The 19867-nt window shown below is 31.4% G+C and overlaps 1 protein-coding gene across 2 annotated transcripts; it reads left to right on the top strand.

Annotated features, from left to right (window-relative positions):
- Positions 1–299: 299 nt before the first annotated feature.
- On the top strand, positions 300–19204 carry LOC125052864 (NADPH--cytochrome P450 reductase). Of its 2 annotated transcripts, XM_047653907.1 has the most exons (12): positions 300–835; positions 10018–10204; positions 10290–10439; positions 11634–11758; positions 12030–12224; positions 12709–12836; positions 13174–13415; positions 13633–13830; positions 13993–14156; positions 16692–16866; positions 17149–17306; positions 18312–19204. In XM_047653907.1, the coding sequence occupies exons 1-12, from the start codon at positions 648–650 to the stop codon at positions 18454–18456; spliced, it is 2055 nt and encodes a 684-aa protein (XP_047509863.1). In that variant the 5' UTR covers positions 300–647; the 3' UTR covers positions 18457–19204. The 2 variants fall into 2 exon arrangements, with proteins under 2 accessions (XP_047509863.1, XP_047509864.1); XM_047653908.1 differs by lacking the exons at positions 300–835; positions 10018–10204; positions 10290–10439 and adding an exon at positions 11291–11537.
- The last annotated feature ends 663 nt before the right edge of the window (positions 19205–19867 follow it).

Here is a 19867-nt window from a genome sequence, read left to right as displayed (position 1 = left end):
GCTCGTAAGTAAGTAAGTACTAGTAGCAATGACTTTCGTACTGTATTTTATCATTTACACGAGACACTCGCGTTCGCCGTTATTCCCATTCAAATGCTTCTAGGTTCATATTAGTATCAGTACTTAGGAAAAAAAATAAGATATACATTGTGTAAAACAGCCACATTTTATTATAATCATAACACAGGCAGCTGCTACGATTGACAGTTACTTATTTTTTAGCATATTATCATTCAACGTTCGTCGGTCTTCATTCATATTTAACCATTCGGCTATTCGCAGTTCGTACTTCGCACTTCGCAGACCTCAGTTCGCGTTTTACATTCTGCCGTGTCGCTCGCAAGTCGCGTCGTCGGCTGTACAATCTCCACTACGTCACCAACATCAGATGCACAGTGGTTACTGATATCACGAAAAACACGACGTCGGACAGTGATCAGTGGTGCAAATAGGAGTTGAGGACGAAACACGTCACTTTATTCGCCAGTTATTTATAGTTGATGGAACCGAAAAGTCGTGAATATGATATAGTACCTACTAGGTAACAACATCGCGTACTTGTTTCGTGTTAAGTTAACGTCAACGGGTGACCTTGTGTGCTAACAAGTGAAATTAAATTTATACAAACTCTAACAAACTTTTTAAAAATGTCGGAGAACACACAGGATATTTTAATAAAAGAAGCCGCGGCCGCCGCTGCAGTGAGTGGATCGCTATTTAGCACATTCGACATAATAATGCTCGTCGTTTTATTTGGGGCGGCAGTTTGGTGGCTCTATAGTTCTAGAAAAGACAATAAGAAGGACGACTTGTTACTAAGCAAATATTCAATTCAGTAAGTATCTTCAAAAACATTTTAAACACAACATTTTACTATATTTCTGATTTAATTTATCTAGTTTTCGAAAACTGCATTTTCTGTACGTAGTTATATTTAATAATATACCTAAGTACTTAAATGCGTATTGACTGTTTACTATATTATCTTAAAAATTATACAATGTTTTGAGATTACGCAATTGAAGCAAGTTTGCACGCCTGAGAAATCAAGTTACACGTTTTTTTCTCTTCCAATAGAAATAGAGGACGTGTAACGAAGTATATGCTAAAGGTAACAACTATAAAATAATATCAATAATTCAATGATAACGAAGTACTTAATAACGACACTTGGCTGAGTAATTAATTGCCTTTAAAAGTACAGGTAGTCACACTTTTATTATAATATTTAATTTTTACAATACAATTTAAAATTTACTACCACATGTGAAACTTGAAACACAAACTCAACCATACCGTAGATGTGTTACTTACACACATCTACGATAATTATTACCAAATATATTACTTAGGTATGTGCACTTTGTAAACAATGGTCTACTATCTATCTAATCACATTAGTAACCTATACCTGAACTGATCATGATTTACAATTGGTAAATAACTATTTACAATTAAGAAATAATTATGGCTAATGATGTATTTTACCATCGACAGACGCTAAAGCGTTACAACTTACAAGTTCAAGAAGTCAATGACCTTTCTCGTCGTTGTTGAAGTGAGTAGGTATGGATTTATACGTGCCATCTACGTAGGTTTTATTCAGATTTTAAGTAATATAAGCGAGATATGATACTGCTATGAAGATCCAATGAAGTTGTTGTGTTATTAATACGAATTCATAAAAACTTGAATCAGTTTAAATCTTTGTCAGAATTATTTACACTGTTTAACTAGAGCACTGATTTATCTCTTATTACCATACCGTAAGCACAATATGAAGTATAAAGGGAACGTGTTATATATAGTCATTCACTTTTAACATCGACATTCTTAACGGCCAAGATACAAGTGTAGTCTTGTACTCGTACTTCGTAAAATATACAGTTTATACAATAATATTCGCGATGAAGTCATAAAAAGGATAAATGATTTTGAAAGACATGTTTCTGTTCTAAAATCAGGTACCGAAAATGTTGAAGGTTAAGTTTTTAATTCCTTCGGCTTCAGCGCTGCCTTAGCGCTCCTGCACACGATGCCGTCACCGTTCCGTCGCCGCGCCGTCGCCACACAATTACTCTGTAGATACGAGTCGCGCGAAGCCCGCCACCGCGCCGCCGCTGCCCCGCCACCGCGCGCTTTTCGCTCATTGTATGTTTGATTCATTCCATTACTGGCCGCGTACGAACGTGCACGCCGCGAGACAGCACGTGACGCAAACATGTCTAATATAATGAAAAAAAAGAAGTTTGTGCTTGCTTACTATATGTATAGAAAATGGAAAAAAGAACGACGAGTTAAAAAGTTGTGGATTCATCCTATGCTGTCGGCTCGGGAGCAATATGGTGAATTTCATACACTTTATGAAGATCTCCGAAAAGACGAGGCCAAGTTTTGTGATTATTTTCGAATGAATTACAAGACATTTGATAAATTATTAGATTTATTAAATAACAAACTGCAACACACAAATACAAATATGCAAGCAAGTATATCTGCTAAGGAGAGATTGGTTGTTACATTGAGGTAAAGTAACATATATATTTTTTTTAATTATCCTGATGTAATGTAGAAAAATCAAAATCAATCAAGCTTGAAGTAGATGGACTTGTGATGCTTTGTAATGAATCATTTTCAATGCTATAATTCGAAGCCTGTGATTGAACTCTCGTACTGTTATGTGGAGCGCTATAACTATTTCTACTCGTATATTGAATATTTCTTATAATATTCAATACTTGATACTGGAATTCAACAATGTCTTCGTCTTTGAAGCGTTCCACGCTAGGAGCTATACCTTTAAAAAAAGACATCATTCTACTATCGTCATCTTTTTCTAACGATTCCATAAACTTAATCATTTTCTTATCTACAGGGTTTATTTCTTCGTTTTTCTTTCTTTTGGTGACATTAGACTCTTCAGATTTTTTTTCTTCCGGCATGTTTGATCCAGATTGGGGTGGCCGTGGGGTAATTTTTTTCAAAAATTGTAAATTATCATTTAGCAACCGGAACTTCATTAGCCGATCTTGAATATCGTTTTAGAATGGGAAAATCAACTTTAAGCGTAATCATAGGAGAAGTATGTTCTCTAATATGGTCTGAACTTTACCCAAATTATATGAAAATGCCATGTTTGAACGATTGGCTAGAAATAGCAGATAAATTCGAAGTATCTGCTAATTTCCCTCATTGTGTCGGTGCTGTAGATGGAAAGCACATCAGAGTAATTAAACCAAATAAAAGTGGATCGATGTTTTTGAACTATAAACATTATTTCTCGATTGTATTGATGGCAGTCGCCGATAGTGGCTACAACTTTATTTATATTAACGTCGGTGCTTATGGAAAGGATTGTGATTCAGGTGTATTTAAAGATACAGCTTTCTGGCACAACATGATTAACAATACTTTGAACTTGCCAGGACCTGCTTCCTTACCTAATACCAACATTGCTTTGCCATATGTATTCGTAGGCGATGAAGCATTTGCACTACATCAGAATTTTCTGCGCCCATATAATAGTCAACAGCTTGATGCAGAAAAATCAGTTTTTAATTATCGGTTAACAAGAGCGAGACGATATGTAGAATGTACCTTTGGGATACTGGCCAATAAATGGCGAATTTTTCATCGACCTTTAAACGTGTCATTGGATTGGGCTGTTGATGTTGTGAAAGCTTGTTGTTTACTGCAAAATTTTATACACAAAGAGGAGGGTGTAAAAGGGGTGCAAGAATCTCTAACTCACACCGAGTTAGAGGAGTTTTTGCCATTTGATTGTACAGAAATAGTTCCCACAACAGCTAATGATATACGTGACAAATATAAGGAGTATTTTAATTCTGAATATGGCAGTGTACCATGGCAAAATAATTATTGTTAATATGAAACGTGTTTCTATCTAGCGGGAATACTCAAGCTCCTACTAGTAGCAAGTGATTGCTTGTTTAATGTACATAGGTATCTACCACACGAAATTACTCACGAGATATACTATCCACAGTCCACACACTATATAATATATAGAGGTACCCTCTGTTGCATTAGTAAATAAAAATCACACTGATCGTGTCTTGTCCCAAAGTTACTTTAAGTCAGCTACTTATATATTTTTTCGATTGGCCCCACTAGACAGAAACACACTAAAAAGCATTAATAAAATTTTGTAAAAAGATACTTACCGTATTTATTTTTCTCCGTATGAGGTAGTTCCGCAAAGTTCTCATTCATTATATGGCAGATCTCAAACCAAGCTTTTAAACTTTTACGCTTGTCTTTATATATTTCCAAAGTTTTGTCCCATAACACTTCTCTGTCCTCCACTAAAGTTATAAACGTTTCGTAATCAAAACTTTCCATGGTAATTTCTTAAAAAGTTACGCACGTGCACGTTCGTTCGCGGCCGGTAATGGAGTGAATCCAACAGAGGAAACGCGCGCGGAGGCGGGGTGGCGGCGGCGCGGCGGCGGGCTTTACGCGACTCGTATCTACAGAGTAAATGTGCGGCGTCAGCGCGGCAACGGCGCGGTGACGGCATCGTGTGCAGGAGCGCTTAGTCTAGTCGACAAGTTGAAAATGGAACAAAATAGAGATACTACTCCTAAAATTATGTGCGATAGCTCATTGGATCCGGAATGACGTCTAGAAAAATGTGCTAAAAGCGTGTATTAGCACATAAAAAATTGCAAAAGTTATAGACCATTAAAGATGAAAAAATAATGGCATTTAGTTTTTTGCCAATATTTAATAAACTATTAATATTTAAGAAATTTCAAATAAAGATTCTGAAAGAAGAGGAAATTTCTAATAAAAAACTCCTGACTCCCAGAACTCTATCTCCATTATTTATAATGTTAATTTAACGCTGAAAATAGGTCTGCGGGTGACATTTTTAGGATTCGCGCGTGGCGTCAAAAGCGACTACGGCACATTAATTAATTTATTTAAGGTATTGAATATTTTTTTTTAAATTTGAAAAAATTATGGTGTGTTCTGAACACTATAATTAATTTATTCCCGTTGAAAATTTTACTTAAAGTTAATTTTTCAACAAGTTAAATAATTGTTAACTAACTAAATTTTCTCGAACGACCGTCTTAATTGTAAGTGAAAAAAAATGTTTAAATAATGGTCGTAAAAATATTTCGCTTCGTAGAGCCTTTCTTACATACATACTTAACAAGATCGTGCCATAAAAATTAAAAAAATATTTATACTTTGTTTATAACAATTTTTTTACTTAAACAAAAACTTAAAAATCCATGTAATGATGTTAAAAAAAATTTTTTTTTTCTCAATCATCATATAATCGTTTTTTTATTAATACAAGATATTTATTGATTTGCAAAAAAAAAAAATCCCGCCATTTGTTGATAAATTTTTTTTAAACAAATTGATTAAATCAATATTTTTTTTTAAAAATTTAACACAACTTTATTACATTAAAAATTTTATGATTTTTAAAAAAAAAAATTTCCTTCATAACAATTTTTAATTGTTTATAATCGTTTTTTTTAATTTTCTATTGTTTAAATAATTAGTTAAGAAATTTTTTTTTCCTAAAAATCATAATTGACAGTCTTCTATAAAGTAACAGAAAAAAAAATTTTTTAAATCAACAATTCTATTGTTTATTAACTTACCAATTTGTTATAAACAAATATTCAACTTTTGTTTATTTTTTTTCTAAAACTTCTAAAATTAACAAAAACAACCATATATAACAAAGTATAGAAAAAAAAATTTTTAATTTTAAATAAAAGTAATATTCATGATAATCAAAAAATTTACAAAAAAAATTTTTCTATACTTTGTTATATATGGTTGTTTTTGTTAATTTTAGAAGTTTTAGAAAAAAAATAAACAAAAGTTGAATATTTGTTTATAACAAATTGGTAAGTTAATAAACAATAGAATTGTTGATTTAAAAAAAATTTTTTTCTGTTACTTTATAGAAGACTGTCAATTATGATTTTTAGGAAAAAAAAATTTCTTAACTAATTATTTAAACAATAGAAAATTAAAAAAAACGATTATAAACAATTAAAAATTGTTATGAAGGAAATTTTTTTCTTTAAAAATCATAAAATTTTTAATGTAATAAAGTTGTGTTAAATTTTTAAAAAAAAATATTGATTTAATCAATTTGTTTAAAAAAAATTTATCAACAAATGGCGGGATTTTTTTTTTTGCAAATCAATAAATATCTTGTATTAATAAAAAAACGATTATATGATGATTGAGAAAAAAAAAATTTTTTTTAACATCATTACATGGATTTTTAAGTTTTTGTTTAAGTAAAAAAATTGTTATAAACAAAGTATAAATATTTTTTTAATTTTTATGGCACGATCTTGTTAAGTATGTATGTAAGAAAGGCTCTACGAAGCGAAATATTTTTACGACCATTATTTAAACATTTTTTTTCACTTACAATTAAGACGGTCGTTCGAGAAAATTTAGTTAGTTAACAATTATTTAACTTGTTGAAAAATTAACTTTAAGTAAAATTTTCAACGGGAATAAATTAATTATAGTGTTCAGAACACACCATAATTTTTTCAAATTTAAAAAAAAATATTCAATACCTTAAATAAATTAATTAATGTGCCGTAGTCGCTTTTGACGCCACGCGCGAATCCTAAAAATGTCACCCGCAGACCTATTTTCAGCGTTAAATTAACATTATAAATAATGGAGATAGAGTTCTGGGAGTCAGGAGTTTTTTATTAGAAATTTCCTCTTCTTTCAGAATCTTTATTTGAAATTTCTTAAATATTAATAGTTTATTAAATATTGGCAAAAAACTAAATGCCATTATTTTTTCATCTTTAATGGTCTATAACTTTTGCAATTTTTTATGTGCTAATACACGCTTTTAGCACATTTTTCTAGACGTCATTCCGGATCCAATGAGCTATCGCACATAATTTTAGGAGTAGTATCTCTATTTTGTTCCATTTTCAACTTGTCGACTAGACTACCTTACTGAATTTTGTATAGTCTAAAATTATATTTATGAAGTATTCGCAATACTGACACTACACGATATGTAGGTATAATTATGAGTTGGTTTATTTAAAATATGTATCAGTTACAAATTAGTGCCAAAAAAAAATTCATTCAGTTTTTTTTAAGATCAACTAACATTGGGTGCCTGTCTGAGGCCAATACTTCAGAGATTTAGCCGCGGAATGCGAATCCGTCCAGAGGTCTGAAATCGACATTACTAAGATCCAAAATTAAAACAGTTCACAAATTCGATTTTATTTTTAATTTAGGCTCTACGTAAGTAATTTAATATAGCACGTAAATGGTAAAACCATATACGTATTACTTGTGACATTGATTTCCCTGTACTGTACAGATTGACGAAATTCATCCTCTTTTGCGTCACGTTTAAGGAAAATATAATATTTCGGGGAAAATAGGGAAATTCTATGGGTTTAAATTATAATATATTAATACATATGTAATATTAATATGTATTTATATGTAATTTAATATAATAATACCGACCTTTTTTGACTCTAAACAAAAAGAAAAATAAGGTAGATATTTTGAAGAAATTTAGATGCACTTTACATATTTTAAATGTTCATAAACTCTTTTGCAAAAAAAACAGGCACTTTTTAATTTACGGACCGGACAAAACGTTCTGTCAACTTTATAATAAAATCTCCCGTTCTATGGATTCTAAGATAGTCAAAACTATCCAGATACAAAATACAAATCACAAAACGCATAAAATAAGGTAGCCGATTTGGATTCAGATTCTGCCGAGACCCCACTGAGAGACTCCCGGAGCGGAAATGCCGAAATTGACCGACTCATTGAGCACATCCAAATGGCTACAGATTAATGGCGACTGGCTCGGCTCTGATAGCACCGACCACGCGGGTCCTTTCATGACTTTGTCCTGGCATAAAATTTGACACAAATGGTCCCGCAATTACGCGAATATCAGAAGTCACATGGTCACAGATGTGCCAGATGGTGCTGACCTCACATCCGCACAACTATTAAGACTCCGTCGACCCTACTTTTGGTTCCTACTACGCGCCCTCCCGCTTTGCGGGCCGTTGCCGTATTTGCCACTATAGGTTGGAAAGGGATGCGGTAATTCTTTGTGTCCTACTTTTGGAAGCCTATTTACTTTTCGTTGGAGGCTCCGGATTCCGTTGCTAACTCTGTCGCCAAAGTTGTTCTGAGGGCATGGAACTCTTTACTCCATAATATTTTATATATATAGGCCCCTAGCTTCGAGAGAAGCTTCTAGCATATGGACTCTCCGAGAAATTATGCCACCAAATCTCCAGCTTTCTGGCCGAGCATTTAGCACCTTTTTCTTCTGCATATCAATGACATCTTGCAACTTAGCAACGTTCATTGCTATGAGGATAATAGCACTGGTCGTGCAGGTATTTCTCAGGTCTCAGCTCTCCAGGGGGAGCGGGGGAGCTCCCCACTACCAGCTACTTCCTTCGAATAGTCAAGGACCAGTCACTTTCTTGCCGCTTGATCCTTTGGCATTGCGTAGAGATGTTGGGTCTCTCTGCATCTTTCACCGCGTTTACCTTTTTTTTTTATATAGTGTGTTTAGTTTAGAGTTATTCGGATTAATACCTCCAGCTGAGTTTCATCATCCGACGTCGAACATGAAACTCCACCATTTACGTTTTAAGGCATTTTTTGTAAGGCCACTCATGGCATTGAGAGTGTCCATGGGCGGCGGTATCAGATTCAAAATCATTTATTCATTTAGGTAACACAATGTACACTTATGGACGTCAATAAAGAAATGATGATGAGCCTCATGCCTGATTGCATTCTGTTTTATAAAAAATCTAAATAACTTAATCTCCATTGGGAATTATAAATTTCCTCTTGAACAATCTTCGGTTGCGGAAGGTAAACATAAGGAAATACCTACTACATACGTCACAAACAGCAGTCAAACGAGGTAGATGTAGGTAGTTCACTCGAACAAGGCCACAATCGCGTTTGGTTAGTTTCTCAGGCGTTTGTAATGGAATATTTTAAATCCATGCCAATCACACAATAATGATAAAATGTTTTCATAAGTGTTTATATAATCGAAGACAATACGTTTTTATTTTACAGCAGCCCATGAATGGTTGTCATTTATTTTATGCGAGTGCCATTATTATCACAACTGATAATACGAGTATATCCCTATATAATATGGATCAGTTCAATGATTTTAACTGACTTATTTTAATTAAAGTTTTTATTGAAAATATATGAATTCTAGACGATTGGCAAGGAGTAAATACCCTCCATATTATCAAAGAACCTTTGACTTTAACCACAAAATAAAACAATAGAATAGTTATATTATATATAACGTTAAATTTACAAAAAGGTGTTGCCTTTGTATTAAATTTTCAACTGGCGAATGTGTACATAGAAAACATATCTGAAAACAAAAGCATTACACAGCATATTAAACACTTACATGAAAAGATTCGAGCCTTACGTTGTGTAATTCATATTACCTAGTTGATGTCCATAGAACGTACAATATTTTCACATGCATCCGTCATAAAATAACACTGACAGTTATAAATATAATTACAACATAAGTACTGGTTGGAAAAGATTTTAAAAATTCTTTATTTAAAAATGAATGTAACCTATTTCGAAAGTGTTGATATTCTACGCTCACAGTATCTATATATAAATTATTCATCGGTAACAGATAGAGATAATATTTAAAAGTATAAATAATTCTATTGTTAAAATATCTATGCATGTAACGGTTCCTGTTTTACGTAGAGCAAATTTGGATCATGGCTACTAATATATTCAAGGTGCATTAAGGAAAAGAAATAGGATGTGTCAGTAAAAATACCTAGAAACACATTATATTACAATGTTGCTTAGATTACACGTGTACTTCATAAATTAACGATAACACTTTCGTAAATATTACAATAGACAAAGCATATAAAAGTATTGATAATATAGATTTTTTTGTTTAAATTTTTATAGACCTGCAGCAACAATAGAAGTAACAGAAAATTCATTTATTACCAAGCTTCAGTCCTCTGGGAGAAGTCTAGTTGTATTTTACGGGTCACAGACTGGTACTGGTGAAGAATTTGCGGGTAGACTGGCCAAAGAAGGAATAAGGTACAAACTGAAAGGAATGGTTGCCGATCCAGAAGAATGCGATATGGTTTGTATTTATTTTTAGTTACAGCAATTATTATGAAACCACAATAAATGTAATATATATATAAATGTATTATTGTAATCTTCAGGAAGAACTTGCAAAGCTAAAAGATATAAAGAATTCTTTAGCTGTGTTCTGTATGGCAACGTATGGTGAAGGAGATCCCACGGACAACGCCATGGAGTTTTTTGAATGGCTAAAGAATGGAGATCCAGATTTAACTGGAGTAAATTATGCTGTAAGTATTTAGCTTAAAATATTCAAATGTGTCGATAAATATTTAATATAGTCATGAATTTTGAATTATAATTCCAATGTGTGTTTTATAAGAGCGTCAATGTTCCACTTAGATATTTTAAAAAACTACACTCATATTATTACGTTCGCTTTACATTTATCATTAATATGTTGTGATCACGTACGCCAACCGCGACCCGCCTGATTCCCTGGTACAATTTGCATATTTAAACATATAAGAACGTAAATCATTGCGTAATTTATATTATATTGACATAAAATAGCCAAGCAGCATAACTAGTTTTCCAACGTAGTTTTCAACGATTGTAGATTTCAAGTAAATAGATATCTTTATAATTACTGATATAATGTTATTACGCAAGTCTGTTGTTTAGATAAGATTACGAACTTCATTTAAACATTTATTTAAATCAGTCACACCAGTCCAGACGCCAGTACGTTGAAGCAAAGTAAAAAAAAAGTACGTTGAAGCAAAGTATAAATATGTTCGTGATATTATGAAAATGTGTTGGTTGTTAAAAACTACATATACATTTTTTTATGTTCCTAAAAAATCGTGTTACCAGATTATTATGACATAAATAATAAAAACATAAAATCTAAAAAAGAAATAACTTCATCATAATGTTTCGTATGGAAATTTTACCACTGACCGTCAAAACTTCACTTTAGTTCATTCGTTCGTTCACGTCTGCCATACATTGTCAGTTGTCATTCTGTTTTCCAAGGCAGTCAGTGCTTGTTAATAGTCAAGTGTCATTAGTTATTTAGTTGCTGTACAATGAGTAGATCTGTCATATTTACGCAAATAACGAAATAAATATTGATAATTTGATAAGCCAAATATCAATTAAAAACGTGAAACGCGACTGTTTGAATTTGAATTGTTTTCTCAATTAACTTAACAATAGCAAGGGTTTTTTTTAAACATAACAGGGAAAATCTAATTTCCTCTTGAGTTTTTAAAATGTTAGCCTTATGTGCAAACACCTGCAAACATAATCTTAGAATACCTTGGTACATTTTAAATAATATACAAGTCAATAGAAAACGCCTAATCCCGAAACTAAAGCACATGGTATGAAGTCCATAATAATTGGTAATTGATTTAATGTTAACAAAATTTATTTAATATTACCTTAAAGAATGTAGTTTTATTATTTTTATATTTTAGGTGTTTGGCCTTGGAAACAAAACATATGAACATTACAATGCAGTTGCTATCTATTTGGACAAGCGCCTTGAAGAACTTGGAGCAACACGAGTATATGAATTGGGAATGGGTGATGATGACGCAAAGTAAGTTAATAGTTTTCATTTAATTTTAAATGTAAATTGTTCAATTGCATGGTATATTCTTATAGATTTTGAGAAAAATTGTCAATCTTTTCATTTAGAATATTTATACCATGATTGATCAATATATATGAAGTAATAGTAAAAGAAAGTGCTTTGTATTAATATAAACTGACTTAGTCTTTACAAATATATCTGGAAAAAAAAATTGCTAAGTTAATGTTGCTTTGTTAGCTTTGATGTCCAGAAATACTAATGTTGAATATTTTTTTAGCATTGAAGATGATTTTATTACATGGAAAGACAAGTTCTGGCCTTCTGTATGTGAGAAGTTCAATATTGAGAGTACTGGGGAAGAAGAGTTAACAAGACAATTTAGTTTGGTCTCTCATTCATCTGGAGATATTTCACCAAATGATGTCTTTAAGGGAGAAATGTCCAGATTGCATTCATTGGAAGTGCAAAGGCCGTAAGTATATTAAGTTATAAAAGTATTTAATTTTTTTAGATAAATTAAGTGTGTGGCAGGCTGTGAAGATTTTTTACTTTTTTTCACAGTGCGATAAATATATTGCTTCTATTCATCCTTGTTCACATAGAAAATGTTTACCATGTTTTGAATATGTTGTAGCAGACATTGAAATGTGTATTTGTATAGTAAAGAAATATAGAACATCTGTGTTGATGTATAGTTTATCTATTTTAATTATACATGTAGAAAGGCAAATGGTGCATCTGTAAATATAGATTAATTGTTGATTTTGATTGACAAAGCCATGTTTATAAAATAGTTTAGTAATATTATTAATTATATAAATACTGTTTATATTTCAATTATTTCATTTAATTATTTTCAATAAATCAAATCAGCATAAAAAAAATATTTGAATATGTTATTAATACAAACATTACCATAAATTATAAGAAAATCATTTTTGACATATCATTTTCAGACCGTTTGATGCTAAGAATCCATTCTTGGCTCAGATCAAAGTTAATAGGGAATTACATAAAGGTGGAGATAGATCATGTCTTCATGTTGAGTTAGATATATCAGATTCAAAGATGAGGTATGAAGCTGGTACGTATATTATCTTTTTCATTTTATAACTAGTAATAATAATGTAATAATTATAACCTTACTGAATAGAATAAAATTATTCTATTTATCTCCCATCATTATAAAAAACTTGGAATAATTTAAAATGGCACATGGAAAAAATACAAAATATTAGCAATTTCCAAATTTAGTATATTTATTTTTTTAAATATTCTCTTTATAATGTACCTGAATTACTATAAATATATTATTCATCTTTCTCAATAATTAAAATTTCCTTTTTATTTATACATATTGAATGTAAGAATGGAGAACATTTCTGATTTAATTAATGTCAAAAGGTAATTTGTTTTATCAGGTGATCATGTGGCAGTATACCCTACAAATGATGTAAACCTAGTCAATAGGCTGGGAGAATTAACTGGTGCCAATTTAGATGATGTGTTTTCCTTGGTCAATACAGATCAAGAGAGTTCTAAAAAACATCCATTCCCTTGTCCTACTTCATACCGTACAGCACTTTCACACTACATAGAGATAACGGCTCTACCTCGAACACACATTCTCAGAGAACTTGTGGAATATTGTACAGATGAAGAGGTAAAACACAATTAATTATATGATTTTGATTTTATTACATTTACACTTTTAATAACTAACATAGTTCAATTACCTTAACCTTTGAGTTTATTCATGAATGATGATTCAATTTTTTTTTATTTTATGTCTAATATGTGTAAAATTCGTGTATGTATTATAATACCATGTGAGGTAAGCTATCTAAAATAAATTAATATTAAAAATTTCACCTCTTTAGGACAAGAAAAAACTACTCCTTATGGCGACTAACTCTCAAGAGGGTAAAGCATTATACCAGTCATTTGTAGCAGATGCATGCAGACATATTGTGCATATTTTGGAGGATATTAAATCATGTAGACCACCGCTTGACCACATTTGTGAATTGTTACCTCGACTACAACCAAGATATTATTCTATCTCCTCAAGCCCAAAAGTAAGTATTGTTTTATAGTTTTTTTTTTAATTTATTGCAATATACTTGACTAAATTTAAATCAATACATTTTAAAATCCTTATTTCTTACAGTTTTGTTACAAACTAATTCTTAATGAGAATTTATAAATGTACCTTTTAAAATAGATTGTGTTATTTACAGCTGCACCCAGAGACAGTGCACATAACAGCTGTGGTGGTGCAATATAAAACGGCAACAGGTCGGGTCAATAAGGGTGTGGCCACCACTTGGCTGGCAGAACACAAGCCCCTGTCTGGAGAACCATTGCCAAGAGTTCCAGTATTCATCAGAAAGTCTCAATTCCGGTAAGATATTAAACTATATATACTCCTATCCTATACAGGGATACTTTGAAGCGTTATTACCATTGATTTCATTTTTTATAACTATGCAATTTTAAATTCAATTGTTAATTTATCGGAGTTTAATTCTTTCTTCTCACAAATGATAAAAATATTTTCTTAATCTGTAATTAAGATAAGTGTAACAACAAATTAATTGTTAGATTCAATGTTATAAGTACACTTTTTATTTAAATTGTTTAAAATTTCAACTTAAATTATACTCATGATAACTGGTTGAAAATGTTATTAGTTAAACATCGTATTTCCCCGAAGATTCAAGGTCGACAATTATATTCTATAAAAAAGTACGAATTGACTAGATACGTATTATTTTTGCCGGAGTCGTTCAAATTATACTTGACCAAATCTCGAAATTCCTATTGAATATTCATTTAAGATATTTTTTAAATCTGTTTCAAGATTTGAAGTCCTAAACTAATTATTTCGCAAGCCTATATTTTATTATGTTTTATTTATTCACAAATATCCGTAAATGTTTCTTCTTGCGTGTTCTCAGTAATAAGTTGAATAACCTTGCTCGATGGTAATTAAGCAGATATATATAAAGTAATTAAGATAATACGTGTCATGACAATATGGCGTCGTTTGCGTCGATACAAAAACTTAAATTCTTAATTATCCGTACTGTATTTGTTTATTTAACAATTATGACTATAAATAAAGTAGAAGTTTACTTAAATTAGGCTAGCAATACAAGTTGTTTTTAAATTAAATCCTATCTTAGGCCATATTTTAGGAAAATTAGTTTTAACTTTAGTTTCTGTGGCCACATTCTGTCATATCTGTGACGGTGAGTTCGTGAAATGTAACTTTCGTCCAAATTTTAACTAAAAGTTTCCGTTGTATTTGCAACCGCTTTGTCCCAACATTAATATTGCATAGCTGTACGTCAGACTATTACATCATCATCAGCCAACTCCGCATCGAGTTTATTAAATCTAAGTGGAGACATGAGCCTAGAGGCCTCTACAGTACGCGTATGAGATTTTGTATATCTTTGAGTATTCGTCACATGTTTTTCTTTTCTTCAAATTGCATGGTAACAAAAGACACGAACGAAACACAGTTGACAATCACAAGACACTGTTAATTGTTTTTGTACGTATGACATTGAACGATAAACCTATACGATATAACATTACGATTATATAAGTATAGTCTTGTGTACACAGTTATGCATATAAAGGCTCTTTGTCTATAGTTGTATTTCTTTTTTAGGTTACTGTCCGCATATACATCATGCATACCATGCCCTAATAACCATAGCTGTAAATTCAGCATAGCATAGTTGTTCTTAAATTTATTCCATTAATATAATATATTAGTGCGAGGTTGTAGATAATTTAGCTTTTCATTTTATATATTTACATATAAGTATATTCTGATATCTTTGTAATTTTTAAAACACAAGCCAAGACTTAAATGATCACTTTAACAAGACTATTTATTACTTCGAATTCTCGTGAATTGAAACAGTGTCTGTACTGCTTTGAACTAAAGTGTATTTTACGATGCACAATCAAAAGTTACAGTCACGTTTTGACGGTTGTTATATCGGATCCATCTTGATTGCAGTGATTATTTCGCTTAGGGGCCTCTTTATGGAGTTCGAAGTTACATACTAAACTCAAACTATCTTTATTCATGTAGGTAAACAAGTGCACTTGATTTACATTTACTACCAGTTCGCAAGTCAAGGGCGTAGAGCGGGTAAGCTGGCTCGTGCTTGGGTTAATTCAGTTATAACATTATACAGCTCATATTTCCTCCATAAAAGGACCATGTGACGCGAAAAGAGTTTCAATTGGTAGTAACAAGCTCCTCTATATTCAATATTGTAATGTCGTATATCACCTTGTAGACGACCTTCTGAGCCTATAACATCTGCCTTAAATAGAAGTAATTGGCCCACACGCGCCTAACAATAGCAACATTAACAGTTATTTAATCTCATGTCCCGGTATTATGACGCACTAAAAATTGGTTTTCACGTTACACAAATAGATTTCACGTTTGGCCTTTCCTCGACTAAAATTTATGTAGCGTGTAATTATGGGAATTCAAAATAAACAATTGTTGCGGTAAAATGGCCATTAAAGGTAAAAATGATTGTGCGTATAAGTGTATTTAAAATCACTATTTGGCGATAAATACAATTCACGAACGTTTAGAATAATTATAGAGAAATCCATCTGTAATATATATATGTCTATAGAACGCAGTTTTAAAGTAAAAAAATATTTATGTTAACTATTTTATTGAATGATCTTTCTTGTATTGTTACACAACATAATTGTTACACATTCTGGGTGTTTTATGAAAAGATTGTTCTCAAATGGTGGCTCTTATTAAATAAATAAATTTCCACAATTCTACAATTTCTGGAGCCTGCTCTCATCCCTATAACTATAACATCTTAGATTTAAATCAAATTGTCATCCGTCTTAGATAAATGTAGTATATTATTTTTTATAGACTACCGTTACAAACACAGACACCAATTATGATGGTCGGTCCTGGTACTGGTTTGGCACCATTCCGTGGATTCCTTCAAGAGCGCGCCATCGCCCGTCAAAATGGCAAAGAAGTTGGCAACACCATACTTTATTTCGGTTGTCGGAATCGTGACCAAGACTACATCTATAGAGAGGTAATAATATTTAGCATTAGTTTAGTGATTTATTTCGCGCCAGCACTTTAAAAGAGCTGTATGAGCTCATTAAAAAACAAGTTAAGAGTAACCCTGAAGGCAATTCTGGTAATTGTAGAAATTCGTTAAGTTTTTATTAAACTTTGTATAATTTTATACTAATTCACAACAGTTTATCCATATTGATGAGTGCATTAAAAAGGAAAAATTTGAATATCATGTTTAATTTACATAACCGATTAATTGTATTGTAATGCGTTTCAAATTAATAATTCATTACAGGAATTGGAAGAGTATGAGAAAAATGGTGACGTGACCCTTCACGTAGCGTTCTCTCGGGATCAAGACAAGAAAGTTTACGTAACACATTTGTTGGAGAAGAATTTAGATCAAATTTGGGACGTCATCGGGAAACGAAACGGACACTTCTATATTTGCGGGTAAGTCTAATAATAGTGTTCTGAAAATAGATATTTCAACTTATTATTTTTTTGTGTTCTCACCACGTCCTAACTTAGTTTAGGCTACAGCTGATTATCTTAGAAATATCGCAACCTTAAAGTAAATTTATAATATTGTTTATGGTAAGTAATGTGTAATAATTTAGCTACCATATCAAGATTTTAAACAATTGTATCTAAAAGCCGTTTAATTTCCCGATCTTTAAAAAATATACCATGAACTTGCCCATGACATTTAAGCGAGGATTTGATTTTGACCTCTAGAAGTCATTTAGCATAGTTTATGCTAAATCGCGTCACTGAAACTTACCGTTACATTATATGAACACTAAACAGAAGCAAAAATGTAAGTTTAGTTTCTGTCATCTGTTATATTGATCACTCTAACGCAGGCTGATCGGTCGTACAAAACATTTCTTTGTAGTTGGAAATTGATTATTTAAATTTTACGCAATAATTTATTCCTAATACGTACATTTAAATGAGTAACTTGAATTTGCCAAATCATGTTGATTATTATGGAATTTGAGCAATCATAATACTCATAATAATCACATATTAATTGATACGTAGCATCACCACATCCGCATCAAACATAATATTCTTTGCAAAGTCCATCGAAGAACATTATTAAATAACACGTGTATCACTTTATTAAGAATACTTTTAACGTGATTAAAATGCGTTAAATCACATTTATTTATATGAACTCTGACACAGCTGTTACGCGAAATTTCGTTACAGTTTAATAATTTTATAACCATAACATACATTTGTGTTAATTAACGCATTATAATCTTTGTTTCATATTAATAAAAATAGATAGACATTATTATTTTCATATACAAAAAATTTCAACAAGTCTTGAAGAACATAATGTTTTAAAGTAAAAATTCGATTTCTCTTAGATTTTTAAATCATAATTTGATCATTTAAATTTTAATTTGAACAAATATGCTTAATTTTTTATCAAATAATTTTCAGTGACGCAAAGAACATGGCAGTGGACGTGCGCAATATCGTGACGAAGGCCATCATCGAAAAGGGAGGCCGCTCGGAAAGTGAGGCCACGCAGTTCCTCAAGAAACTCGAGTCCATGAAGAAATATTCCGCCGACGTGTGGAGTTAAGGAAAAAGAATTTAGCTCAATTAACCTGAATCAAATGTGAATTACGAACTGTTGTTAGTGAGATGCTAATGCGGTGGGGTTATCGTGACTATTTTTTAATTTATCATTATATTCTATTTTGACTAGTTATTCTTATAACTTTGTAAAAATAAACTTTGAAATCGACATTTATTATTGCAATCTTCATGCGATTATTTAATTTTTTTTTTCGTTATCAGCGATTCCTATTTGATAAATATTAAAAGCTAATCTAGCTTAGGAAACAGTTGTCAGGTCGTTATTTTAATGATTAAATATTACAAAGCGTTGTTTTATTCAATTAATTACATTTATTTGACGATTAAAATGACGACCTTGATTTATCTTATACAATAGATGACCTTTGGATATTAAACCAAAAATCGCTTCCTTATTTAAAAAAGAAATTACGTATTTTTATAATAAACATGTGCTTACCATATTTTTGGGACGTAATTTTTAGTAAAAAATAACCGTTCAAAGAACTAAATAAAATAATAAACGAAAGTCACATAGCGTTCTAATTTATAAATAAATTTTTATATTAAAGGATAAAGTAATGGCCTTATTTAAAATTGAAGTCCGAACGAAGTGTTAAAATTGTATTGTTTGTTAAAGTTGTGTGTTGAATAATTGATATTTAGATAAGTGGACTGGGAAATAGTAGTATATAAGAAAGGTTGTAATATTGACTTTTATAAATACGATAATAAAAACCAATTCATTTTAAGCTTGTTGTTTTATTATAATAAAAATGAAATAGTGCCCTTCCTTTATGAGTTGGAACTCTGCTGTATTGATAATATTAGGCTTACCGATGCGTTCTGTGCAAAACAAATTGGGGCTTAAGACACGCAGACTTCCTTTACCATACGAACAAGTGTTTGTGACCTGCTCGGATTCGGGAACAGACACTAACAAAAGCATTTCTTGAAGCAGCACATACATAAACTTTGATTGTATCTTAGTCTTAGCTACCTTATAATTTTATGGAATTTTTGCAATACAAGTATTCAAATACTGCTAGTTATAAAAAAATAATGATAAGGTTACTTAAGCAAATGAAAAAAAAATTACTCACGGACTTTTCTGAAAACTGAGATTAAGCAAAATCCCTGGGCATGGCATGACTTTGTATCATTTGCTATTTTCTTGCATTTTTTTAACAGTACTTACTCTTGAACTCAGCCGGAGTGGCAACTAAGACTTTCATATAAGTCTCGACTCTGAATCCCCTATTATCATAGGGGATTCTGGAACTAACTGATGCAGTTTAGTCTTTAGCAGTTGGATAAAAAAAGTCCACCTTCAAAGAATATGTCACCTTTGTACTAATTAAAATTTGGTTCAGTAGTTAAATTGAAAAATAAATGGTCGTGCTTATGTTAGGGTT

The sequence above is a fragment of the Pieris napi genome, chromosome 10, assembly GCF_905475465.1.
Source record: "Pieris napi chromosome 10, ilPieNapi1.2, whole genome shotgun sequence".
Classification (NCBI taxonomy): Eukaryota; Metazoa; Arthropoda; class Insecta; order Lepidoptera; family Pieridae; genus Pieris; species Pieris napi.
Note: the sequence above shows the minus strand (reverse complement) of the source record. Positions and strands in the feature narration are given on the sequence as shown.

Coding starts and splice junctions, on each gene's coding strand:
- LOC125052864 (XM_047653907.1), top strand. CDS start 648: ATGTCGGAGAACACACAGGATATTTTAATAAAAGAAGCCGCGGCCGCC. Junction 13,831..13,992: donor CTATCTCCTCAAGCCCAAAA/GTAAGTATTGTT, acceptor TGTTATTTACAG/CTGCACCCAGAGACAGTGCA. Junction 17,307..18,311: donor GGACACTTCTATATTTGCGG/GTAAGTCTAATA, acceptor AATAATTTTCAG/TGACGCAAAGAACATGGCAG.